Source organism: Pongo pygmaeus, chromosome 9, assembly GCF_028885625.2.
Source record: "Pongo pygmaeus isolate AG05252 chromosome 9, NHGRI_mPonPyg2-v2.0_pri, whole genome shotgun sequence".
In the NCBI taxonomy this organism is placed as follows: domain Eukaryota; kingdom Metazoa; phylum Chordata; class Mammalia; order Primates; family Hominidae; genus Pongo; species Pongo pygmaeus.
In genome coordinates this window covers 428,309-451,667 of record NC_072382.2, presented here as the reverse complement: position 1 = coordinate 451,667, position 23,359 = coordinate 428,309, and the positions used below count along the sequence as shown (strand labels likewise).

At 62.0% G+C, this 23,359-nt stretch overlaps 2 protein-coding genes across 18 annotated transcripts; one reads left to right on the top strand and one right to left on the bottom strand.

The window, feature by feature from the left end:
• Positions 1-10: 10 nt before the first annotated feature.
• On the bottom strand, positions 11-19,465 carry LRRC56 (leucine rich repeat containing 56). 15 transcript variants are annotated; one of them, XM_063670619.1, is made up of 14 exons: positions 17,535-19,465; positions 16,263-16,611; positions 15,711-15,858; positions 14,569-14,759; positions 13,805-13,892; positions 10,202-10,262; positions 4,925-5,021; positions 4,646-4,846; positions 3,624-3,795; positions 3,099-3,275; positions 2,959-3,023; positions 2,695-2,837; positions 2,297-2,430; positions 11-979 (listed from the first exon to the last, which is right to left on the bottom strand). In XM_063670619.1, exons 4-14 carry the CDS (start codon positions 14,743-14,745, stop codon positions 666-668), a joined length of 1,629 nt encoding a protein of 542 aa, XP_063526689.1. In that variant the 5' UTR covers positions 14,746-14,759; positions 15,711-15,858; positions 16,263-16,611; positions 17,535-19,465; the 3' UTR covers positions 11-665. The 15 variants fall into 15 exon arrangements, with proteins under 15 accessions (XP_063526689.1, XP_063526697.1, XP_063526695.1 ...); XM_063670621.1 differs by having other exon boundaries at positions 17-979; positions 14,569-15,468; XM_063670623.1 differs by having other exon boundaries at positions 17-979; positions 3,645-3,795.
• Positions 19,466-19,563: 98 nt separating this feature from the next.
• On the top strand, positions 19,564-22,937 carry HRAS (HRas proto-oncogene, GTPase). Of its 3 annotated transcripts, none has more exons than XM_054437671.2 (6): positions 19,564-19,731; positions 20,785-20,948; positions 21,218-21,396; positions 21,550-21,709; positions 22,409-22,533; positions 22,657-22,937. In XM_054437671.2, exons 2-5 carry the CDS (start codon positions 20,838-20,840, stop codon positions 22,526-22,528), a joined length of 570 nt encoding a protein of 189 aa, XP_054293646.1. In that variant the 5' UTR covers positions 19,564-19,731; positions 20,785-20,837; the 3' UTR covers positions 22,529-22,533; positions 22,657-22,937. The 3 variants fall into 3 exon arrangements, with proteins under 3 accessions (XP_054293646.1, XP_063526704.1, XP_054293647.1); XM_063670634.1 differs by lacking the exon at positions 22,409-22,533 and adding an exon at positions 21,806-21,887 and having other exon boundaries at positions 19,570-19,731; positions 22,534-22,937; XM_054437672.2 differs by lacking the exon at positions 22,657-22,937 and adding an exon at positions 21,806-21,887 and having other exon boundaries at positions 19,570-19,731.
• The last annotated feature ends 422 nt before the right edge of the window (positions 22,938-23,359 follow it).

Here is a 23,359-nt window from a genome sequence, read left to right as displayed (position 1 = left end):
GGCGGGCGCTGGGGCTGGGCGGGCCGTGTCCGCTGCATCATTTATTGAACCAACGTGGCCTACAGAGTAAACCGCATTTCTGTACACCTGAGAGTTGAAAATGTTGCCCTTGGGTTCCGGGGCGTCCTGCGCCAAGAGGAGGGAACGGGCCGCCCTATCGCGGCGCGGGAACCCTACAGATCCCCCGGAGACGGGAGGCCTGGACCACACCCCCGGCGGCCTCGGGCGAGCAGCTGGGACCTTCGGCCACTGCGGCCTAGGAGGTGGCTCTTACCCTGGGGCCGGCAAGGGAGTGGTGGACTCGCAGCTCTAGTCCCTGCCCCTTGGCCATGCCCAGCTCTAGCAGGAGAGGCCTCTGACAGGCCTGCTCCGGTGACCACCCCCCACCCCCGTGCCCGCGGGAAAGCCTGGCCCTAAGGAAGGGCTGGGTAGCAGGACCCTCCCTCCCCAGGCCAAACCCAGTTGGGGGCCTAAACTGGGTTCCAGCCTCTGCTGCCTCCCTGGCTGGTCCCAGTCCGCCACTCCCCTCCACCAAGAGGGTCCTCCCCAGGGCCAGGCACTCCTTCCACCCCCCAACACACCTGCCCAGGTGTTCTGTGCTCTGTGACCACATATGTGGGCAAGTCGTGGCCCCAGCACAGGCAAGCTTGGCAGTGGGGACCACATTAAGTGGGGACGGGGCTGGGGTGAGAGAGTTCAGCTGCCCTGGGAGGTCTGGCTGCTGCATCTGGTGCTGGCTTTGGGCCAGGACGTCCCTGGGCTAGTGGGCTCAGGCCTGAGGCCACCTCCAGGGCTCTCAGGACAGGCACTGCAGCCACCCCATCACCCAGGCCAGGCCCCCAGCTGCCCAGGGCTCGGAGCCGACGCCCTCTGGACTGCAGGTCTGTCGACCACCGCGGGGAGCTGCTGCCAGAATCTGGTGGCTTTGGGTGCTTGGGAGGTGAAGGGACCAGGTGCTGGCTCGAGGTCCCGGAGGGCTCTAGAAAACAAGCAGAGTGACGGGAGGTCAGAAAGGCTGTCAGAGAAGGGAGTCACCTGGTGGGGAGGCCACAGCCCACCCATGGCCCTGCAGCCCCGAGGCAGTGGTCCAGGCTGGGGGTCCACAGGCAGCAGCACCCCTGCACCCCACTTTCTGTGTTCCCAGCCCTGTGACCCCTGACTCGCATGGGCGGGCCCACCTCTGGGGCGGGCAAGGAGGCCACGAAGCCTGGTTCTGGCCCTGGGTCATCTGTGTCCTGTCCCTGAGAAGGAGACCACAAGGCCTGGCTCTGACCGTGGGTCACCTGTGTCCTGTCCCTGACAAGGAGACCACAAGGCCTGGCTCTGACCCTTGGTCATCTGTGTTCTGACCCTGAGAGCCTGTTTACCGATTGACCGCCCCGGCCGGTTCCCAAGCCTCGGGTCCCCCAGTGCCTGCCTCCACAGGTGTCTGGAGTCCTGGCATGCCTTTGTCCTGACTCTGCCTCGAGGCCACTGCAGCTCCCCTCCTCCTGGCTGCCCTGCCTGCCCTCCCTCCACCCCTGCAGGTCACGGCCACTAGGTAACCAGCTGTTGACCCCTCTGTCTGCTCCCTCCACAGACACCCACCGCCATATGGAAGGGCAGAGGCTTGGCCTGCCCTGTTCCCTGCCCATCCCAGCCCCCTTGACCAGGCTCCTGCATAGAGGAGAGTCAGCTGTCCACCATGCGGTCACCCCTGCTTACAGTGCCCCCTGCCCGGCCTGCCCGCTGAGGGAGGGTCCTCTCTGCCTTGCAGCTGTGATCACACTGAAGCCGGTGTCCTTCGGAAAGGGCACTGCATGGCTTAATTCTATGTCCCCGAGTGCACGTGCCATCTTCAGGGTGAAGCAGCAGCACCCTCCTGCCTTGGTCTCCCAGTGGGGCTGCTGGCTGCCTTTCCCCCCAGCCCCCAGCCTCATGCCGGTGCCCCTGAAAGCTGCCCAGTGGCCATGTTCTGTCTGCTGGTGCCCTGGGGTGGCTCCTTCTTTCTGTCCAGACCCCTCTGCACTCTGTTCATACCCCCTTTTGTGGAACGCCTCCTTTTCGTCCAGCCCGGGTGGCCCACAAGGTCACAGGGCTTGGACCATGGCTTGGGAGAGGGAGGACTTGGGTTGGACCTCCCTCGGTCGTGAGCCCCCCACCCCCAGAAGGGGGCCTCCCTGTCACAGTCCCTCTCAGAGCCCAGCTGAGGAAGCAGGGCCAGGCTGACACCTCCATCTGGGGTAAGGGCCCCCCCTACAGAGGTGGGGTGTTGGTCACTCCCAGGCACTGGGGGGCAGGCGGGCAGGCTCAGTACCTGAGGCCAGGCTTGGGGGGCTGGGGGGAGTCTTGGGCTCTGCCTGGTGCACTTGCTCTTCAGGGACCCTCCGTGGGCCCCAGGGGGCTACAGCCCCTTCCTGTTGGGACTCCGGGTGCCTATAGGGGAGGGGGCTAGGGTGGGGAGAGGAGGAGCTCCAGCCCTGTCCCTTCTTGGGGTTGATCCCAAGTGCGTGTGAGGCTCAGGGACGGTCCACGAGCCTTGGGACCAGTGATGACTCAGCCAAGGTAGCCCCAGCCCTGATCCCCCCACGGGACAGGACACACAGGGATGGTCCACGAGCCTTGGGACCAGGGATGACTCAGCCAAGGTAGCCCCAGCCCTGATTTCCCCACGGGACAGGACACACACAGTGGAAGAGCTGGAGGGACACCCACCGCACGCCACATTCCCTCCAGGCCCTAAGCCCAGCCAAGGCCAGAAAGTCAGAGCTGTCTGCAGGGTCAGGCTCTGGGGTGGAGGTGCTGGCGGCCGGATCTCCTGGCCCGTGTCGGGGCAGCTGCTCCGGGGGCTCCCTGGCCTGGGGAGGAAAAGGGACTGCTTTGGGGATTCTGGCCCTGGAATGGCGGCAGGGCAGGGCATGTCAGGGCCGCAACCCTGGACACTGGTTCTCGTGGCGGGCTGGTCCCTGCGGGCTGTACCTGGCACTGGTGCCTACGCTCCCGCAGGCCCTTGGTGGGGTTCCCACAGAGGACTTGGCCAGCACCTGCAAGTGACAGCATGGCTGGGCCTGGTTCGGGGCCGGGGGGTTGCAGGGTCAGCTTTGGGGCAAGTCAGTTACCATGGGTGAGGCTGCTGGTGTTATCTTCTGGGGCCAGGTCCTCAGAAAGCAGGCCTTCGGGCAGGGGGCCCCCATGGACCAGCAGGGAGAAGGGCCAGGGCCTGGAGGCCCGGGGCTGCATCTCAGGCAGGGACAGCTCGGGGTCAAGTCGCCGGATGGGGACTCCACGGGGACAGTCTGCCCGAGGTTCAGAAGCAGAGGTCACCAAGGCCCAGCCCAAGAGCGCCCCCCAGACTCTGTCCACAGACCAGGGGCCCCGATCCCCACGCTGCATGACCTGAGGCTAGCCTCTGACACTGCAGCCTTCTAGAGAGGCCCTCATCTTCAGACCTTCCTCTCCCTCTGTGGGCTGCTCAGAGACAGTGTCCTGGCCTGGGGCCAGGTGTGCACAGCTCTGGGGACTGGGGTCAAGGCTGGGGAAGGGCATGAGATGTGGCCATCCGTTTCTGAGAGGCCTGGGGTGGGGGCCTCTTCCTGGGGGGAGCTGGGGCTCAGCAGCGGGTCCTCCGGGCGCAGCTGCCGTACCCAGCAGGGGGAGGCCGTTACCCTTCTTGATGGCCTCCTTCACTGCAAGCCAGTCCTGGCTCAGCCGCGGGGGGGCCGGTGGGCCTGTGTGTGCAGCCGGCACTTCGTCCAGGACCTGCAGCTGGGGGATGAGCTTCCTCACCTCTGCCCTGTAGTTATAGCCCCTGGGCACCTGCAGGGGGAGGGGGAGGGAGGGGAGGTCTGGGTCCAGTGGTTCCTTCCGGCCAGCTCTTTCCCTGGCTCCCTTTCCCAGACCCACCGTGGGGCAGGGCAGGGGCCCAGAGGTGGGGATGCTGCCTACCCTGCTGGGGTGGGCTTGGGTCACTCTCAGACCCCAGGGACTGAGGGATTGGGCTCTCACCTGCTCAGGATGTAGGACCCCACTCTCCAGACCCAAGGCGGGGTCCAGGGATGCCCTCTGGCCCATGGAGCTGCCCTCAGCTCAGGGCTCTGGCCCACAGAGCAGTAGCCACTGGGCACTGGTAGACGCTGACCTCAGCATGTAGCAGCACCAAGCAGCAGCAAATGAGGCTAGCACTGTGAGCTCAGGGCAGACGTGCCCTGTGCAGGGTCTGTGAGCTACCCTAGGGCCTGCACGCACAGGTGTGCCAGCTCTGATCAGGGCACACAGAGCCCTGAGATACTGCATAGGGTGGTCTGTGGGGCCTGTGGGGCTGGAGGTGGCTCTGGAGAGGGCGTACACAGGTGTGTGTGTGCACATCCGTGTACACGTGATTCTTTGTGTTTCCACGTGGCTTATGTGTGGAACTCACAGGTGCATATGTGGGTTAAGGGACATGGCGTGTGTGCAGGTGACCCTGTGGGATCTGGCAGGGCTGGCCCACGAGGATGTCCTGGGAGCCGTCAGACTTCCAGTGACAGAGGAGGTGAACTCATGGTGAGCAGGCCATAGGGTGTGGGTGAGCACAGAAGTACCTGGCCAGAGGAGGGGCCCTGGGGCTGGAGCCACAGGGAGCCTCTCCTGGCCATGCACATGCTGGCCGGGTGCCCGGGACACGCACCTTGTTGGTGGGGCCGGGGGCCGGCTGTAGGCACACCAGGTTGCCCTCCAGAGTAAGCATGGCCAGGCGTGGGCACAGCTGCAAGTAGCGCACCTGCCCCAGGTCCTCCACGCTGTTGCCCTCCAGGTCCAGCACCTCCAATTGCTCCAGCAGGCACAGCGGGCTCAGGTCCGAGATGTTGTTGTAGGAGGCGTAGAGTTCCTGGGCAGTGCGGGGCTCTGAGCCAGGGCCCGGCCCAGCCCAGCCCAGCCCTCCCCAGCCCAGGGTGCCCAGACTCACCTTAAGTGCTGGCAAAGAGGCGATGCCATCCAGGTCAGCGAGGCCACAGCGAGCCAGCCACAGCACCCGCAGGTGGCCCAGAGACGTGCCCAGGTCCCTGCAGAAGGCAGGGTTTGGTGGTCGACATGTGCCCAGCCCTGTGCTCAGCCACCACCTGCCTTTGGCTGCCTCCAGGGGTAGGGGCAGGTGTGACCGCCTATGGTGGCCTCTAGACTGAGGAAGGGGCTTTCTGCCTTGGCCTTCTGGCTCTGGTGTGGGTACAGTGTCCCCCCACCTTCTCCAAGCCCTGGAGGGCCTGGCCTGGGGAGCTGCCCTCGTGACGGGTGGCTCAGCTGTGCCCGAGGAGCTGCCCTCATAGCGGGTGGCTCAGCCTCTTCCCTGGCAGGCTGCAGGCGTCACCTTTCTCTTTCTAATTGTTCCCTCAATAGCGTTTGGGGCACTCGAATTTGGAGTAAGGGTCTGGAGCGCTGCCTGGGAGCCTGAGCCCCTGGACACCGATGTGGGGGGGCTTCGCTGGGGGCTGACCCCGTGCTGAGCTGGCAGGTTTGGTAGGGACCAGCTGCTGCAGGTGGCAGTGGGTCAGGGCGGCTTGACGTGTGTGGGGACACGTTGCTTCCTGCCGGGCCCACCCTGTCCCCACTGTAGCCACACTGACTTCACCATGCACTGTCCCCAGGGACCCTGCACCTGCCCCTCTCGGCTGGGAGGCCGTCCCTTCAGTGCCACCACGCCGTCTCTGCACCTCTCCTTGTGAAAGGGCCAGCTGAGCTCACAGGCTTTCCCTGAGGAGCCAGATTCCTCCAGGGCCGGGTGATTTCTTCAGAAATCTTTCTCTCCAGTTCACAGCACCTGTAGGCTGCGTCTCACCTGGGCTCCATTCCGCCCACTGTGTTTTCAGCTTCCTTCTGTGGACCCCCAGGTGCATTCCCGGTGGTCCGTCCTTTGGCGCTGTGGAGTCAGTGTCTATCCTCAACCTACTGCCTTCGATGGCTTTTCCACTCCGCTCTGAATTGGCTGGGATTTGTGTCTAGTGATTTCTTCAAGAGCAGCTAATGGAAACCCCTTGATCTCTGACTCACTCACAGATGTTTGCCGGCTGTGAGCTTATGCAGCCATTAGGCTGGGTGTCAGATTCTCAGTTCACGCCTCTTCCCAGGAGGCTGCGAAGCCCTTCATTCCAGTGTTCACTGTGGAGACATCTCAGGAGCACTTCGTTATTTCTGTCTTTAAAAAACCACTTGGGGCCGGGCGCGGTGGCTCACGCCTGTAATCCCAGTGCTTTGGGAGGCTGAGGCAGGCAGATCACGAGGTCAGGAGATCTAGACCGTCCTGGTTAACATGGTGAAACCCCATCTCTACCAAAAATACAAAAAAATTAGCCGGGCATGGTGGTGGGCGCCCGTAATCCCAGCACTTTGGGAGGCTGAGGCAGGCAGATCACGAGGTCAGCAGATCTAGACCATCCTGGTTAACACGGTGAAACCCCGTCTCTACTAAAAATACAAAAAAGTTAGCTGGGCATGGTGGCGGGCGCCTGTAGTCCCAGCACTTTGGGAGGCTGAGGCAGGAGAATTGCTTGAACCCGGGAGGTGGAGGTTGCAGTGAGCTGAGATTGCACCACTGCACTCCAGCCTGGATGACAGAGCGAGACTCCGTCTCCAAAAAAAAAAAAAAAAAAACAAAACAAAAACTTGAGGCTGGGCACAGTGCTTCATGCCTGTAATCCCGGCACTTCAGGAGGCTGAGGTGGGAGGAGCGCTTGAGCTCAAGAGGTGGAGGCTATTGTAAGCCATAGTTGCACCACTGCACTCCAGCCTGGGCGACAGAGTGAGACCCTGTCTCAAAGAAAAAAAGACAAGTCAGTCTCTTTTCTTGGCTGCTCCAAATTTTTACCTTTATCTTCATGCCAGTAACTTTATTAGGATATGTTTCAGTGCCAATAATTCAGTTTGTTTTTCCTTTCAGTCTTTTATTTCTGACAAGTTCCTTTGAATTTTTTTAAATTTTTTATTTTTTTTGAGATGGAGTCTCTGTCACCCAGGCTGGAGTGCAGTGGCACGATCTCGGCTCACTGCAACCTCTGCCTCCCAGGTTCAAGCGATTTTCCTGCCTCGGCTTCCCAAGTAGCTGTGATTACAGGTGCCTGCCACCACACCTGGCTAATTTTTGTATTTTTAGTAGATACGGGGTTTCACCATCTTGGCCAGGCTGGTCTTGAACTGCTGACGTCATGTTCCACCTGCCTTGGCCTCCCAAAGTGCTGGGATTACAGGTGTGAGCCACTGCACCTGGCCTGAATATATTTTTTATACAATTTATGATCTAGTCATTTTTCCTTTGGAATTATTTTGTTTTGTTACAAGTAGTGCATCATATTTAATTTTATAATACCTTCCACTGCTCTTTTATATTTTGTGTATTTAACTTTATGTGCTTTTTATATTTTTTTGTTGTCCTTAGAGCTAATTTGTTGGTCTTAACAATAGAAGCTTCTGGCCGGGCACGGTGGCTCACACCTGTAATCCCAGCACTTTGGGAGGCCGAGGCGGGTGGATCACGAGGTCAGGAAATCGAGACCATCCTGGCTAACATGGTGAAACCCCGTCTCTACTAAAAATACAAAAAATTAGCTGGGCGTGGTGGTGGGTGCCTGTAGTCCCAGCTACTCGAGAGGCTGAGGCAGGGGAATGGCATGAACCCAGGAGGCGAGATTGCAGTGAGCCGAGATCACGCCGCTACTGCACTCCAGCCTGGGCGACAGAGCGAGACTCTGTCTCAAAACAAAAAAACAAAACAATAGAGGCTTATTTGTTAAGCTAAAAAAAAAAAAAGTACAGCCATCTCCATTAGAATATCATTTACTCTTGTATTAGGGGCACTTTTTTTGTTCTTTGTTTTTGTTTTGTTACGGTTTTTTGAGACGGAGTCTCGCTCTGTCGCCCAGGCTGGGGTGCAGTGGCGCGATCTCAGCTCACTGCAACCTCCGCCTCCCAGGTCCAAGTGATTCTCATGCCTCAGCCTCCCGTGTAGCTGGCATTACAGGCGTGCACCGCCAAGCCCAAGCCCAGCTAATTTTTTTTTTTTTTTTTGAGATGGAGTTTTGCTCTTGTTGCCTGGGCTGGAGTGCAGTGGCGCAATCTTGGCTCACTGCAACCTCCGCCTCCTGGGTTCAAGCGATTCTCCTGCCTCTGCCTCCTGTGTAGCTGGGATTACAAGCGCACACCACCATGCCTGGCAATTTTTGTTTTTTTTTCGTATTTTTAGTAGAGACAGGTTTTTACCACGTTAGCCAGGCAGATCTTGAACTCCTGACCTCAAGTGATCCACCTACCTTGGCCTCCCAAAGTGTTGGGATTACAGGCGTGAGCCACCGCACCTGGCTGGGAGACATGTTTCTAAGAAGTCCATTTTCCAAACCCATCCTAGTTTCTCGTTTGTGGTGTCATCTGGGTGCCTGCTGCAGGCCCGACTTCATGTCCAGGCCCCTCTCTGTTCCAGTTCTGTGGGCTGCCCACTGTGTCTTTGACCCCAAAGTGTTTTCCAACTTTCTTCCATTTCCAGATCTTCATGTAATTTTTTTTTTTTTTTTTTTTTTGAGATGGAGTCTTGCTCTGTCGCCCAGGCTGGAGAGCAGTGGGGCGATCTCAGCTCACTGCAAGCTTTGCCTCCTGGGTTCATGCCATTCTCCTGCCTTAGCCTCCCGAGTAGCTGGGACTACAGGCGCCCACCACCACGCCCGGCTACTTTTTGTATCTTTAGTAGAGATGGGGTTTCACCGTGTTGGCCAGGATGGTCTCGATCTCCTGACCTCGTGATCCGCCCACCTTGGCCTCCCAAAGTACTGGGATTACAGGCGTGAGCCACTGTGCCCAGCCTACTTTATTTTTTTGAGGCAGAGTTTCGCCCTGTTGCCCCGGCTAGAGTGCAGTGGTGCGATCTCGGCTCACTGCAGCATCTGCCTCCCGGCTCACTGTAGTGATTCTCCTGCCTCAGCCTCCCGAGCAGCTGGGATTACAGGCATGCGCCACCATGCACGGCTACTTTTGTATTTTTAGTAGATATGGGATTTCTCCATGTTGGCCAGGCTGGTCTTGAACTCCTGACCTCAGGTGATCTGCCCACCTCGGCCTCCCAAAGTTCTGGGATTATAGGCGTGAGACACCGCGCCCGGCCCATTTTGATATTTGTTTGATAAAACAGAAGTACAAATAAGGAAAATCAAGAAAACATTTAAAGAGAGGTTGCTTAGTGAATACCCTTATCCTCATCTGGAAATAACTAGATGTGGCCCTTGGAGCCCAATTCACACAGCTGGAGAATGTTCTAGAATTCTGCCTGGAATTCCCCTGCCTTATGCTGCTGGGAACAGGCTACATAAAACCAGCAGCGTTTTCACAAAACCCACTTTGCCCAAACCCTCAGAATAAAGTCAGATGTTCCTTCAGCCTTGTTCTTTCCCTTCCGATGACGTGAGAGCTGTCGACGTCTTCAGCTCCGAATGTTGTGAGTTGCTGTGGGGCACGGAGCTTCCTGTGCTTCTCCTGGGGACTGGTCCGGGTTCTGTACACAGGTTCTGGCTGGAGCTTCTCCCGGGGGCTGCCATCTGGTCTGGGTTCTATGCGCAGGTTCTGGCTGGTGGTTGCTGTTCTTGCCCAAACCCCAAGCTCGTAGCCTCATGATGCAGCCAAAGTCCTGGGCTGCAATGAGCGGTGCAGGGGCCAGAAGGCACCCAATCCTTGGTTGGCTTTGGGGTGTTCACCAGGGACACCTCATGGTGGGAGCTCTGGGCCCAGGTCAGGGGCACCTTTGTGGAGTCTGCTGGCCACACGACCTGGCATGACTGCTTTGACCCTGGCCCCAGCTCTGAGTGAGGTGGTACCTGCAGCAGGGGGCTCCCACCCATTGCAGACACAAGAGCTCCATGTGTAGGGGTCACACGGCAAGGGGGGGTACATCCGGGCTGAGCCAGAGGCCACAGGGCATAGGCAGGACCCCCGGGAGTCAGGCTGGCCCAGGACCTCGTCCTTTCAACAAAGACCCTCTCAGAGACCCCCTCACACCTGCCTGAATGTCCCAGGCTCCCCCCACCTGCCCATCCACCCTCCACAGGGTCACGTGGGGTCAGGCAGCCAGCAGGATGGAGCTCTCTAGATCCCTAGGTCCCTGGTCCCAGCCCAAGTCCCCCCACTCCCACCAAGTTCTCCCCCATCCCTGCAGGGCCTGTCCCATGGAACCCCCTCACGGCAGGGCGCCAGCCCACCCCCCTCAGGCGCTCACCTCAGGGAGCCCAGGTGGCTGCCGTTCAGCTTCAGTTGGTCCAGGTTGGGCAGGTGCACCCCTGTAGGGCCGCAGCAGGAGGAGGTTGGCCTGGCCCCTCACCTCTGCCCACCTCTGCACCCTCCTTCACCCCGAGGCATCAGCACCCCCGGCCCCTCACTGCTCATGGGCCAGCCTCACAAGCCTCCCTCCACACCACAGGAGGGGTTGCGTGGCACCCAGGAGCTGTCCAGGGCTGCGGGCTCCTCTGGCCACCAAAGGGGTCTGCTGATTCTATGGGGCCTGGTAGAGGGTCTGGCTCAGTGGCCCTGAGCCCCCAAAGCCTCACGGCTCCGCCCCCCTCGTCTGTAGCCGGCCTGAATGCAGCACAGCATGGAGGGGTGTCCACACAGCAGGGAAGCTCACACCATTGTCCCTGGACTGCAAGAGGCCACTGTGCTCCAAGAGTTGGCTCGGAGAACTGGGGCCAGGCTGGAGAGGCTGGGTGGTGTTCCCTTGGCTCAAAGTCTGGGCCCCACCCCCAAGCTGTCTCCACACCCCTCTCCTGGCATCTCAGGACCAAATCACTGCATGCCCCAGCCTGTGTTTCTGCACAGCCCAAGGCCCCAGAAAAAGGCTCTGCGTTCGGAGTCTTTTCTAGGATGGGGCATATGCCCCTGTGAGGCAGACAGAATCCCTGCATCGTGAGAAGGGGTGCAGAGTGGCTGGGTGCGGTGGTTCACGCCTGTAATCCCAACACTTTGGGAGGCCAAGATGGGCGGATCACGAGGTCAGTAGATCGAGACCATCCTGGCTAACACGGTGAAACCCCGTCTCTACTAAAAATACAAAAAATTAGCCGGGCGCGGTGGTGGGCGCCTGTAGTCCCAGCTACTCGGGAGGCTGAGGCAGGAGAATGGCGTGAACCCGGGAGGCGGAGCTTGCAGTGAGCCGAGATCGTGCTGCTGCATTCCAGCCTGGGCGACAGAGCAAGACTCCATCTCAAAAAAAATAAAAGAACGGGCGCAGAGTGTGTGGACACAGGCGCTCCAAGACCATGCCTGTGGGAAGGGCTCGAGTGAGTGCAGATGGCCACGGGTTAGCCACACTCAGTGGTCAGGGACTTCACAGGCCATTGCAAAACAGAAAACAAGACCAACCGAGATGGGCCTGTTTCACCTCAGTCAGTGGGAGAAATGCAGACAACCAGCGATCCTGGGTGGGAAGACGCTTCCCTGCTCTAAAGGTCACTGTGGGGCCGGGCGCGGTGGCTCATGCCTGTAATCTCAGCACTTTGGGAGGCCGAGGCCGGTGGATCACCTGAGGTCAGGAGTTCAAGACCAGCCTGGCCAACATGGTGACACCCCATCTCTACTAAAAATACAAAAATTACTCGGGCGTGGTGGCTCACGCCTGTAATCCCAGCTACTCAGGAGGCTGAGGCAGGAGAATTGCTTGAATCCAAGAGGCGGAGGTTGCAGTGAGCCAAGATTGAGCCACTGCACTCCAGCCTGGGCAACAAGAGCGAGACTCTGTCTTAAAAAAAACAAAACAAACAAACAACAACAAAAAAACAAAAAACAGGCCAGGCGCGGTGGCTCATCCCTGTAATCCTGTAATCCCAGCACTTTGGGAGGCTGAGGTGGGTGGATCACTTGAGGTCAGGAGTTCGAGACCAGCCTGGCCAACATGGTGAAACCCCATCTCTACTAAAAATACACAAATCAGCTGGGCATGGTGGTGTGCACCTGTAATCCCAGCTACTCGGGAGGCTGAGGTAGGAAAATTCAACCTGGGAGGCAGAGGTTGCAGTGAGCTGAGATCGCGCTACTGCACTCCAGCCTGGGCAACAGAGCGAGACTCCATCTCACCAAAAAAAAAAAGTCACTGTTGGGACAGCTGGTGACATTTGAATATGGTCTTCAGCAGGGCTAAGAGTCATATAAGGCGTAATTCCTGACTTTGGCCATTGTACTGCATTTAAGGGAATGTCCTCTCTCTCAGGAAATACACACTGAAGTGTCAGTAGATAAAGGGGTGTTGCATGTCCAACTCTCAACTAGTTCAGGAAAAAGAACAGTGGCCTGATGCGCTGTGCACGCGCGGGAGGGAGCAGGGGCGAGCACCACTGTGAACGCGGCGAAGGAGAAGGAACCTGGTGGGGGGTGGGGAGGGAGTGTGTTTTTTTTGTTTTGTTTTGTTTTTTGTGACATGGTCTTGCTCTGTCACCCAGTCTGGAGTGCAGCGGTGCAATCTCAGCTCACTGCAGCTTGACCTCCCCGCCTCCTATGAGTAGCTGTGACTACAAGTGCCATCATGCCTGTCTAATTTTTTATTTTTAGACACAGGGGTCTTGCTGTATTGCCCAGGCTGATCTCAAACTCCTGGGCTCAAGTGATCCATCCGCCTTGGACTCCCACGGTGCTGGGATTACAGGCGTGGCCCCTGTGCCTGGCTGAGATTATTTCAAGATGAGTTTCAGGAGACACCAAGTGGTACTCGGCAACATTTCGGCCTTTGTTCCTCTGTGATGCTGGTGTGGGTGTGTGGAGCACTGAGCGTGCTGGGGGTACTGGCGTGGGTGTGTGGGGTACTGAGCGTGCTGGGGGTACTGGCGTGGGTGTGTGGGGTACTGAGCGTGCTGGGGGTACTGGCGTGGGTGTGTGGGGTACTGAGCGTGCTGGGGGTACTGGCGTGGGTGTGTGGGGTACTGAGCGTGCTGGGGGTACTGGCGTGGGTGTGTGGGGTACTGAGCGTGCTGGGGGTACTGGCGTGGGTGTGTGGGGTACTGAGCGTGCTGGGGGTACTGGCGTGGGTGTGTGGGGTACTGAGCGTGCTGGGGGTACTGGCGTGGGTGTGTGGGGTACTGAGCGTGCTGGGGGTACTGGCGTGGGTGTGTGGGGTACTGAGCGTGCTGGGGGTACTGGCGTGGGTGTGTGGGGTACTGAGCGTGCTGGGGGTACTGGCGTGGGTGTGTGGGGTACTGAGCGTGCTGGGGGTACTGGCGTGGGTGTGTGGGGTACTGAGCGTGCTGGGGGTACTGGCGTGGGTGTGTGGGGTACTGAGCGTGCTGGGGGTACTGGCGTGGGTGTGTGGGGTACTGAGCGTGCTGGGGGTACTGGCGTGGGTGTGTGGGGTACTGAGCGTGCTGGGGGTACTGGCGTGGGTGTGTGGGGTACTGAGCGTGCTGGGGGTACTGGCGTGGGTGTGTGGGGTACTGAGCGTGCTGGGGGTACTGGCGTGGGTGTGTGGGGTACTGAGCGTGCTGGGGGTACTGGCGTGGGTGTGTGGGGTACTGAGCGTGCTGGGGGTACTGGCGTGGGTGTGTGGGGTACTGAGCGTGCTGGGGGTACTGGCGTGGGTGTGTGGGGTACTGAGCGTGCTGGGGGTACTGGTGTGGGTGTGTGGGGTACTGAGCGTGCTGGGGGTACTGGTGTGGTGTGCGGGGTGCTGAGTGCATTGCCCTCTGCCTGTACCTGACACAGACCTCAGGTCAGAGGCCAACCCTAAGGAAGCCGATATGAGGCCCGAGAAGTGAGGACAGCTTTGTCGTCATAACCAGGAAACGTGTGTTGTTTACAGGGAGGCCTGGCCGTGGCCATGGCAGGGTGGGATGAGGCTCACCAAAGTTCCCCAGGCTGCCCTCAAGAGTGTCCACACACATCTCCAGCGCCCTCACCAGCCGAAGGTCATCCACCCGGGCCAGGGCCTGCTGTAGAAACCAACCGGGCGTCAGCACTGGTCCTGGCTCTCCCCACTTTAGTTCCATCCTTGCTTCTGGCTGCAGGACTCTGGGGCTCCCGCTGGAGCAGGCACTGACAATTCCCTGCCTTGGCCGTGTTGGCCCTGGCTTGGGTGGTGGGATGGGAGTGGCTGTGACAGGAGCAGAGCTTGTGCTGCACTTGGCTGGGGGGGTCATTGCCAGAGAAGGACCTGCCCTGGGGGCTGCCCGTCTCCAGAGAGACTCCCAGGGCAGACACACCACACCCGGCACCCAGAGCCCGGACCGTGCCTGGCCCTGCCCTGAGCTTTGAGCCATCTGGTCTCCCGCTTGAGTGAAGGACCCCCCTCTTTGGTTGGAGAATAATGGATGCTCAGCCCGTACTTGTGGGTTCTGGCCTGGCTCAGTCCTGTCTGTGACCCAAATGCCTGGGGACGTCTGTGTCACCGAGCACCTGGTGTTGCTGGTGTTTGGGGGCCTGGTAGGGGTCCCAAGGGCAGAGTGGGCGGAGCAGACCCAGCTGCAGGGGCTAGGCTGAGGCCAACCATCAGCAGGCAAGACCAGCAGGAGGGGGACAGAGGGCAGGCTGGACCATCAGCAGGAAGGAGCCCTGGGATGTCACCCCACGCATGCCTCTGTGGCCACAGCCCCCAGCGCCCACACTCACCAGCCGGGCAGGGGACAGGTACTCTTCCACCAGCTGCTCTCCAAGGCTGTCCCTCTGGCTGCCAGGGCCCTTGCTCTGTGGGCAGGGGTTGTGCAGGCCTTGCCAGCTGAGCTCCCGCACCCGGACGCTGGAGGTGCTCGGCCGAGGCCCACGGGATCTGTCCCAGCCCGGATCCATTCACATGTAACCTGCTGACAGGGGCACAGCGCAAAGCTCCAAGCTGTTGCTCCTCCTCCTCTGTAGCCCGGCTGAGACCCTGGCCCAGCCCTCAACCCCCCGCCTCCCCCCCACCACAGCAAGCCCTTGGCACCCACCCCCACCCCGAGCCTAGAGAAGACTCCTAGCTTGGCTGGGCCTCATGGGGCCCTTGTCTGCTTAGTTTCAGCCTGGAGGGCCTCACGCTCCCCTCCCCTAGCCTTGGCTCGACCCCTCTCTCTTCGTAGGACACCCTCCCTGTGTTTCTGCCAATGCTCAGGGTCCACGCAGGGCGTGCTGGCTCCAGGCCTCCCCACCTGAGGCCCACAAGGGCTGTGAGCCTGGGGTGCCGGGCCAGCTGCCTGTGGCTGTGGGGCTCCCGGTGCTGCCTCAAGCTGTGGGCTATGGGTCCTTCTCCACCTGATGGTCTCTGAGCCTGGGGTCCAGGATCAAGTCCCAGGCCTTCCTCTACCCCACCCCTGTGTGCCAGCCGAGTCCCTTCACCTGCAGGCAGCCGCCTTCTCCTGCTGTGGGTCAAACATCCAGGCAAGGAGGCGGCATGTGCCCTCAGGCAGTACCTGCAAGAGTCAGGGTGGCTTCCTGGCCAGGTTACTGTGCCCACGGGAACCTAGAATGGGCCAGGCTGAGGTCACAGCACCTAGAGGTGAGCAGGTCAGCCCAGGACCTGACTATCCATGGGCCCAGCTGGCGAGGAGGAAGAGAGTCAGGTGTGTGACCGATGCTGGGGTACCTCTGGGTCCCCCAACGCAATGCCTGCTGCTCATCCAAATCCCACTTCCCTCCTTCACCATGGGGGTCCTCTTTTGCACCCTGTTCTTCCTGAGCCCCTCCCCAGGCCTCTGAGGGTATTGGCCCAGTATGTCCCTCTCTTGCACCCCATTCTTCCTAAGCCCAGTGTGTCCCTCGACCACCTGCACCAGGCTTACCTGGTGTTGCCCCCTTAAAGATGCAGACGTCTGGCCGGGCGCGGTGGCTCACACCTGTAATCCCAGCACTTTGGGAGGCCGAGGTGGGCGGATCACAAGGTCAGGAGATCGAGACCATCCTGGCTAACACGGTGAAACCCCGTCTCTACTAAAGATACAAAAGACATAGTTAGCCGGGCGTGGTGGCGGGCACCTGTAGTCCCAGCTACTTGGGAGGCTGAGGCTGGGGAATGGCGTGAACCCGAGAGGCGGAGCTTGCAGTGAGCCGAGATGGTGCCACTGCACTCCAACCTGGGCGACAGAGAGAGACTCTGTCTCAAAAAACAAACAAAAAAAGATGCAGACATCTGCCTCAGCCCCAGACCCTGGAATCATGGGCTCCAGGGGTGGAGTGAGAAGTGTGCTCGGAGCGTCCAGTGTCCTCCTCTCTGGCCACCTTCCTCTGTCTTCAGTCTGGACCTGGACTGATCCCTTGACTGCACTCCCCACCCAGCCTTCCCAGAGGTATCTTCCTGATGAGACGAATTCCCTTCGGAGCCCTGTGTGTCTTACTACGTGTTCGGTTGAGGGCCTGCCTCGCCCCAGAGCTGTGGGCTGCACGTGGCCTGCACGTGGCCTGCACGTAGCCTGCGTGCTCCTCTGCTGTCCACAGTCGCAGGAGGGGATGCTCAAATATTTGTCGAAGGAATCCGTGAACAGGCAGACGCACATGTAGCCACTTAGAACGTTCTGGCAGTGGCTTTTATCTGTTGACCACGTGTAGGCATTGAAGATGCATCCTCTCCATCCCGTCTAGAGCTGCCCCTGCGCCAGGCGAGTGGCCAGGCTGTTGACAGAGGTGGTGGGTGGGAGTGTTGGAGCGGGGCAGCGGCTCAGGCTCCGGGTGCCTCGGTGGCCTGGTCTGGAAGGTGACCATGCATCAAGGATCAAAGAAGTGAAGCCCAAAGCAGAATCTCACGGAGTTTCCAGCCCGAATCTCCCCCACTGCCTGCCTTTCTCCAGCCAGTGCAAGGCCCCAGGCCTCACAGCAGTATCCCAACACTGCATCCCCCCAAAGACTCTGGTCACCTCCATCCCAGTCCTGCCAGCCTCCAGCCTCATGGAGGGCGCGAGCTGGCAGGGTCACAGGCAGCCCCTGGACACCTATGCGTGACACTAAGGGCTGAGTCAGCTACCCTTGTCTCCTCTGTGCCCAAGAGCCCCGAGCATCAGACTGGTCTGAGCCCCAAGGCCTGGGGGTGCAAGGACCAGGGGTTGGAGGCTGTGGGGTCCAAAGCCCCCACTGGACTCCCACCTCAGACACTGCACCTGGTGTTCTCACCCAGGCCTGAACCCATCCGCACACTTCACAGCCCTGCTCCCACCCTGTGTCCCCTCTGCGAGCCCCCATGCTCCCCAGATTGGAAACTGGGGGGCCTGTCTCCACACCCCAGCTAGTGCCATTCCCTGTTGGGTAGCCATCACCTCTGGGTCCCCTGCTGCCCTCGCCCCTTCACCATGGGGGCTCAGAGGGCAGAGCCCGCTCCCCTCCTGAGCCCCACCCTGGAACCCCGAGCACCCTGGGTCCTTGCCTCTGAGTCTCCCTCAGGGGCAGGGCTTGGGGCCCGTCCTGTCTCCTGACAGGGAGCCCTTTCAGTGCAGGGCCAGGGTGTGGTAGAGGCAAGGGTCCCCAGGGGACAAGATCTGACGTGCGGGGCCATCACTGGGTCCCCGCTGGCTGTGCAGCTTCGTCCCCGCGCCCATGCCTCGGCGCAGGCTCCCTCCTGGCACCGGGCATAAGGCGAGGCTTGCGGCTCCCACCCCAAGGATGTGCTCGGTTCTCACCTGAGGGCTCAGCCTAGGTGCCCTGGCAGCTCGGCCCTGGGCACCCTCCGCCGCCAGGCGCTGTCTCCTACTCCAGGCTGTTCTTCCGGCCGCGGGGTTGCAGCCAGGGCGCCATGGCAACGGGAGCCGAGTCTCATTTGAATACGCAAATATTTATAAGTCGCAGGAGGCTCGGGTTCCGTGCGGCTGAGCCACGCCCCTTAGCAACGGTCGCCAGGGCGGGGCCACGTGGGCTGGCACATGCGTGGGCGCCCCTGCTGGGGGGGATCCCAGGGGGAGGTGACGCGCCACCAACTCGGGTGGGCGCAGGCGCGTCAGGTGCCAGCTTCCTGCGGCTCCGTGCCCGGGCCGTCGCGGTGCGCGTGTCGCGTTTCCTCGCGATCCTGGCGCTTCCCACGCGGGGCCGGTAAAGGCGGTCTCTGCTGGAGGCTCGCGCCCACCTTTCCCAGGTGGAAGGGTCGCCCCTGGGGCCGAGGCCTGCCGTCCTGACCTTCGCTTGGAAGTGAGGCCGGCGGCAAAAGGAAGCACCAGGGGAAGCGCCCCCGAGGACCAGGAAAAACAGACGGGACGCCGGAGCGCGCCCGAGTGCCCGGCCCGCGGGACACGCTGCCGCCCGCCGTTCAGTCGCCGCCTCTCACCCGCGTTCATGCGCGTCCGCCCCAAGCCAAGCTCTGACTGCGACCGCGCGGTGGACGGACGGCAGGCGGGACCCCCGGGACCGCACGTGGGTGGAGCCCCGGCTCAGCAGCGACCGGCGCAGGAGGGCGAGGCGGGCGCTGGACTGGGCAGAGGCAGGGTTTGCCTGACTGTAAAACGCCTTTTTTTTTTTTTTTTTTTTCTTGAGACGAAGTAGCGCTCTGTTGCCCAGTGCAGTGGCGCGATCTCGGCTCACCGCAACATCCGCCTCCCGGGTTCTAGCGAATTCTCCTGCCTCAGCCTCCCGAGTAGCTGGGATTACAGGCGCGCGCCACTGCAGCCGGCTAATTTTTTGTATTTTTAGTAGAGACGGGGTTTCATCATGTTGGCCAGGCTGGTCTTGAACTCCTGACCTCAAGTAATCCACTCGCCTCGGCCTCCCAAAGTGCTGGGATTATAGACGTGAGCCACCGCGCCCGGCCCTTTTTGTTTTTTAATGAGGATGTATTTCTGATTCCTTTGCAATTTAAAAAAATGTTAAAAACATGTCTTTTTGGGTTTGAAACAGCTAGGATGTGCATCTATGTGCTTGGGGTGAGCTCTGGGCACTTCGCTCCCCTGTGGCAACTTGTGGGTACGGTTTAACTGGACCACGCTGAGCTTCTGCAGGGTTGGAACCTCAAGTTTGGGGGGCTTGGGCGGGCAGGGTCGCCTGCCACGCAGGCCCGAGTAAGAGGAGAGTGGTGGAGGGGGCGTTCTCACGCCTGGCCCCAGGGCACACGGGTGCGCCCGCCGCCTGGAACCCCACCGGGGCTGCAAGCCGTCCTCGGGGTGGGTTGCGGTGGGAGTAGGGGAGCTGGGGTGCGTGGTGGTAGGTGGGGTGCGCGGCCGCTCCACCTGCGCGGAAGGGGAGCCGGGCAACCGGACCCCGCGGCCACCCGGGGGCCCCCAGCTCCGAGCATCCCGCCTTGGTCCCGGTGGATCCCAGCCTTTCCCCAGCCCGTAGCCCCGGGACCTCCGCGGTGGGCGGCGCCGCACTGCCGGCGCAGGGAGGGCCTCTGGTGCACCGGCACCGCTGAGTCGGGTTCTTTCGCCGGCCTGTTCCCGGGAGAGTCCGGGGCCCTGCTCAAAGATGCCGCCCCAGGCCCCCAGACACCGGCTCCCTCGCCCTCCTCGAGCAACCCCGAACTCGGGTCCCGTCTCCAGCCGAGCCCAACCCCGCGAGGCCGCGGCCCTCCTGGCTCCGCCTCCCGCGTTGCTCCCGGAAGCCCCGCCCGACCGCGGCTCCTGACAGACGGGCCGCTCAGCCAACCGGGGCGGGGCGGGGCCCGGTGCAGCACAGCCAATGGTAGGCCGCGCCGGGCTGACGGACGGGCGCGGGGCGGGGCGTGCGCAGGCCCGGCCGAGTCTCCGCCGCCCGCGCCCTGCGCCCGCAGCCCGAACCGCACCCGCCGCGGACGGAGCCCATGCGCGGGGCGAACCGCGCGCCCGCGCCCCCGCCCCCGCCCCGCCCCGGCCTCGGCCCCGGCCCCGGCCCCGGGGGCAGTCGCGCCTGTGAACGGTGAGTGCGGGCGGGGATCGGCCGGGCCGCGCGCCCTCCCCGCCCCCAGGCGGCAGCAATACGCGCGGCGCGGGCCGGGGGTGCGGGGCCGGCGGGCGTGAGCGGCGGCGGCGGCGGGTGGGTGGGGCCGGGCCGGGCCGGGCGGGGCCCGCGGGCACAGGTGAGCGGGCGTCGGGGGCTGCGGCGGGCGGGGGCGGGCTGGGGCCCCTTCCTCCCTGGGGCCTGCGGGAATCCGGGCCCCGCCCGTGGCCTCGCGCTGGGCACGGTCTCCACGCCGGTGTACCCGGGAGCCTCGGGCCCGGCGCCCTCACCCCCGGGCGCGTCTGGGCGGAGGCGGCCGCGGCCACGGCACGCCCGGGTACCCCCGCTTCAGCATCACAGGTCGCGGACCAGACCGGGAGCCTCAGCCCCAGGGTCTTTTCTTTCTCCGGGTCTCCCGCGCCGCCTCTCGGTCCCTTCCTGTCGCTCAGCCTCTGCTTTCCAGGAGCCCCTCTGTGTTCTCCAGCTTTTTATGGCTGAAAGATGCCCCGGTTCCCCGCCGGGGGCGCATGGCGCTGCCCGGGTTTGCCCACCCCTCAGCGGCGCCTAGCACGCAGTAGGCGCTCAGCAAATACTTGTCGGAGGCACCAGCGCCGCGGGGCCTTCAGGCTGGCACTAGCCTGTCCGGGCACGCCGTGGCGCGCTCCGCCGTGGCCCGCTCCGCCGTGGCCAGACCTGTTCTGGAGGACGGTAACCTCAGCCCTCGGGCGCCTCCCTTAAGCCTTTCTGCCGACCCAGCAGCTTCTAATTTGGGTGCGTGGTTGAGAGCGCTCAGCTGTCAGCCCTGCCTTTGAGGGCTGGCTCCCTTTTCCTCTCACTGGGTCATTAAGAGTAAGTGGGGGCGAGGCGACGGCCCTCCCGCATGCTGGGTTGCAGCTGCACAGGTAGGCACGCTGCAGTCCTTGTTGCCTGGCGTTGGGGCCTAGGGCCCGCTGTGGGTTTGCCCTTCAGATGGCCCTGCCAGCAGCTGCCCTGTGGGGCCTGGGCCTGGCTGAGCAGGGCCCTCTTTGGCAGGTGGGGCAGGAGACCCTGTAGGAGGACCCCGGGCTGCAGGCCCCTGAGGAGCGATGACGGAATATAAGCTCGTGGTGGTGGGCGCCGGCGGTGTGGGCAAGAGTGCGCTGACCATCCAGCTGATCCAGAACCACTTTGTGGACGAATACGACCCCACTATAGAGGTGAGCCTGGCGCCGCCATCCAGGTCCCAGCAGCTGCTGCGGGCGAGCCCAGGACACAGCCAGGATAGGGCTGGCTGCAGTGCCTGGTCCCCTGCATGGTGCTGTGGGCCCGTCTCCTGCTTCCTCTAGAGGAGGGGAGTCCCTTGTCTCAGCACCCCAGGAGAGGAGGGGACATGAGAGAGGCATGAGAGGTACCAGGGAGAGGCTGGCAGTGTGAACTCCCCCCTCGGAAGGTCCTGAGGAGGTCCCTGAGCCCTGTTCTCCTGCAGGACTCCTATCGGAAGCAGGTGGTCATTGATGGGGAGACATGCCTGTTGGACATCCTGGACACGGCTGGCCAGGAGGAGTACAGCGCCATGCGGGACCAGTACATGCGCACTGGGGAGGGCTTCCTGTGTGTGTTTGCCATCAACAACACCAAGTCTTTCGAGGACATCCACCAGTACAGGTGAACCCCGTGAGGCTGGCCCGGGAGCCTACGCGGCACAGGTGGGGCCAGGCCGGCTGTGTCCAGACAGGGGCCTCCTGTCCTCTCTGTGCGTGTCCTGGATGCAGCTGTGCCTGCAGCCCCCGTAGCCAGCTCTCACTTTCCACCTCTCAGGGAGCAGATCAAGCGGGTGAAGGACTCGGACGACGTGCCCATGGTGCTGGTGGGGAACAAGTGTGACCTGGCTGCACGCACCGTGGAGTCTCGGCAGGCTCAAGACCTCGCCCGAAGCTACGGCATCCCCTACATCGAGACCTCGGCCAAGACCCGGCAGGTGAGGCAGCTCTCCACCCCACAGCTAGCCAGGGACTCGCCCCGCCCCGCCCCAGCCAGGGAGCAGCACTCACTGACCCCTCTCCCTTGACAACAGGGCAGCCGCTCTGGCTCTGGCTCCAGCTCCGGGACCCTCTGGGACCCCCCGGGACCCATGTGACCCAGCGGCCCCTCGCGCTGTAAGTCTCCCGGGACGGCAGGGCAGTGAGGGAGGCAAGGGCCGGGGTCTGGGCTCACGCCCTGCAGTCCTGGGCCGACACAGCTCCGGGGAAGGCGGAGGTCCTTGGGGAGAGCTGCCCTGAGCCAGGCCGGAGCGGTGACCCTGGGGCCCGGCCCCTCTTGTCCCCAGAGTGTCCCACGGGCACCTGTTGGTTCTGAGTCTTAGTGGTGCTGCCGGGGACACTGGCCGTAGCTCAGACGAGAGCTGGGTGCAGGGTGGTCAAACCCTGGCCCGACCTGGAGTTCAGGAGGGTCCTGGGCCACCCTGACCTTTGAGGGGCTGCTGTAGCATGATGCGGGTGGCCCTGGGCGCTTCGAGATGGCCAGAGCCCAGCTTCCCGTGTGTGTGGTGGGCCTGGGGAAGTGGCTGGTGGAGTTGGGAGCCTCGGGCCAGGCAAGGCTTGATCTCACAGCAGGGAGCCCCTCACCCAGGCAGGGGGCCACAGGCCGGTCCCTCCTGATCCCATCCCTCCTTTCCCAGGGAGTGGAGGATGCCTTCTACACGTTGGTGCGTGAGATCCGGCAGCACAAGCTGCGGAAGCTGAACCCTCCTGATGAGAGTGGCCCCGGCTGCATGAGCTGCAAGTGTGTGCTCTCCTGACGCAGGTGAGGGGAGTTCCCAGGGCGGCCGCCACGCCCACCCCGCCACGCCCACCGGATGACCCCGGGCTCCCTGCCCCTGCTGGTCTCCTGGCCTGCGGTCAGCAGCCTCCCTTGTGCCCCGCCCAGCACAAGCTCAGGACATGGAGGTGCCGGATGCAGGGAGGAGGTGCAGACGGAAGGAGGAGGAAGGAAGGACGGAAGCAAGGAAGGAAGGAAGGGCTGCCGGAGCCCAGTCACCCCAGGACCGTGGGCCGAGGTGACCGCAGACCCTCCCAGGGAGGCTGTGCACAGACTGTCTTGAACATCCCAAATGCCACCGGAACCCCAGCCCTTAGCTCCCCTCCCAGGCCTCTGTGGGCCCTTGTCGGGCGCAGATGGGATCACAGTAAATTATTGGATGGTCTTGACCTTGGTTTTTGGCTGAGGGTGGGACACGGCGCGCGTGTGGTCTGGCATGAGGTATGTCGGAACCTCGGGCCTGTCCAGCCCTGGGCTCTCCATAGCCTTTGGGAGTGGGAGGTTGGGAGAGGCCGGTCAGGGGTCTGGGCTGTGGTGCTCTCTCTTTCCGCCTGCCCCAGTATCCACAGCTTCCAGCAGAGAGCTCTGGACAAGCAGGCAGATCATAAGGACAGAGAGCTTACTATGCTTCTACCAACTAGGAGGGCGTCATGGTTCTCCAGAGGGAGGTGGTTTTAGGGGTTGGGGATCTGTGCCGGCTCTGGTCTCTACCTGGGAGCCTTCTTGGCGGTGAGAGGCATCACCTTTCCTGACTTGTTTCCACCATGAAATGCACCTGCAAAGAATCGCAGACATAGGGACCCCGCCTCCT

Coding starts and splice junctions, on each gene's coding strand:
- HRAS (XM_054437671.2), top strand. CDS start 20,838: ATGACGGAATATAAGCTCGTGGTGGTGGGCGCCGGCGGTGTGGGCAAG. Junction 20,949..21,217: donor AATACGACCCCACTATAGAG/GTGAGCCTGGCG, acceptor GTTCTCCTGCAG/GACTCCTATCGGAAGCAGGT. Junction 21,710..22,408: donor CCTCGGCCAAGACCCGGCAG/GTGAGGCAGCTC, acceptor CTCCTTTCCCAG/GGAGTGGAGGATGCCTTCTA.
- LRRC56 (XM_063670619.1), bottom strand. CDS start 14,745: ATGGATCCGGGCTGGGACAGATCCCGTGGGCCTCGGCCGAGCACCTCC. Junction 2,838..2,958: donor AGCGTAGGCACCAGTGCCAG/GTACAGCCCGCA, acceptor TTTCCTCCCCAG/GCCAGGGAGCCCCCGGAGCA. Junction 2,431..2,694: donor TGGAGGGAATGTGGCGTGCG/GTGGGTGTCCCT, acceptor TCCCCACCCTAG/CCCCCTCCCCTATAGGCACC.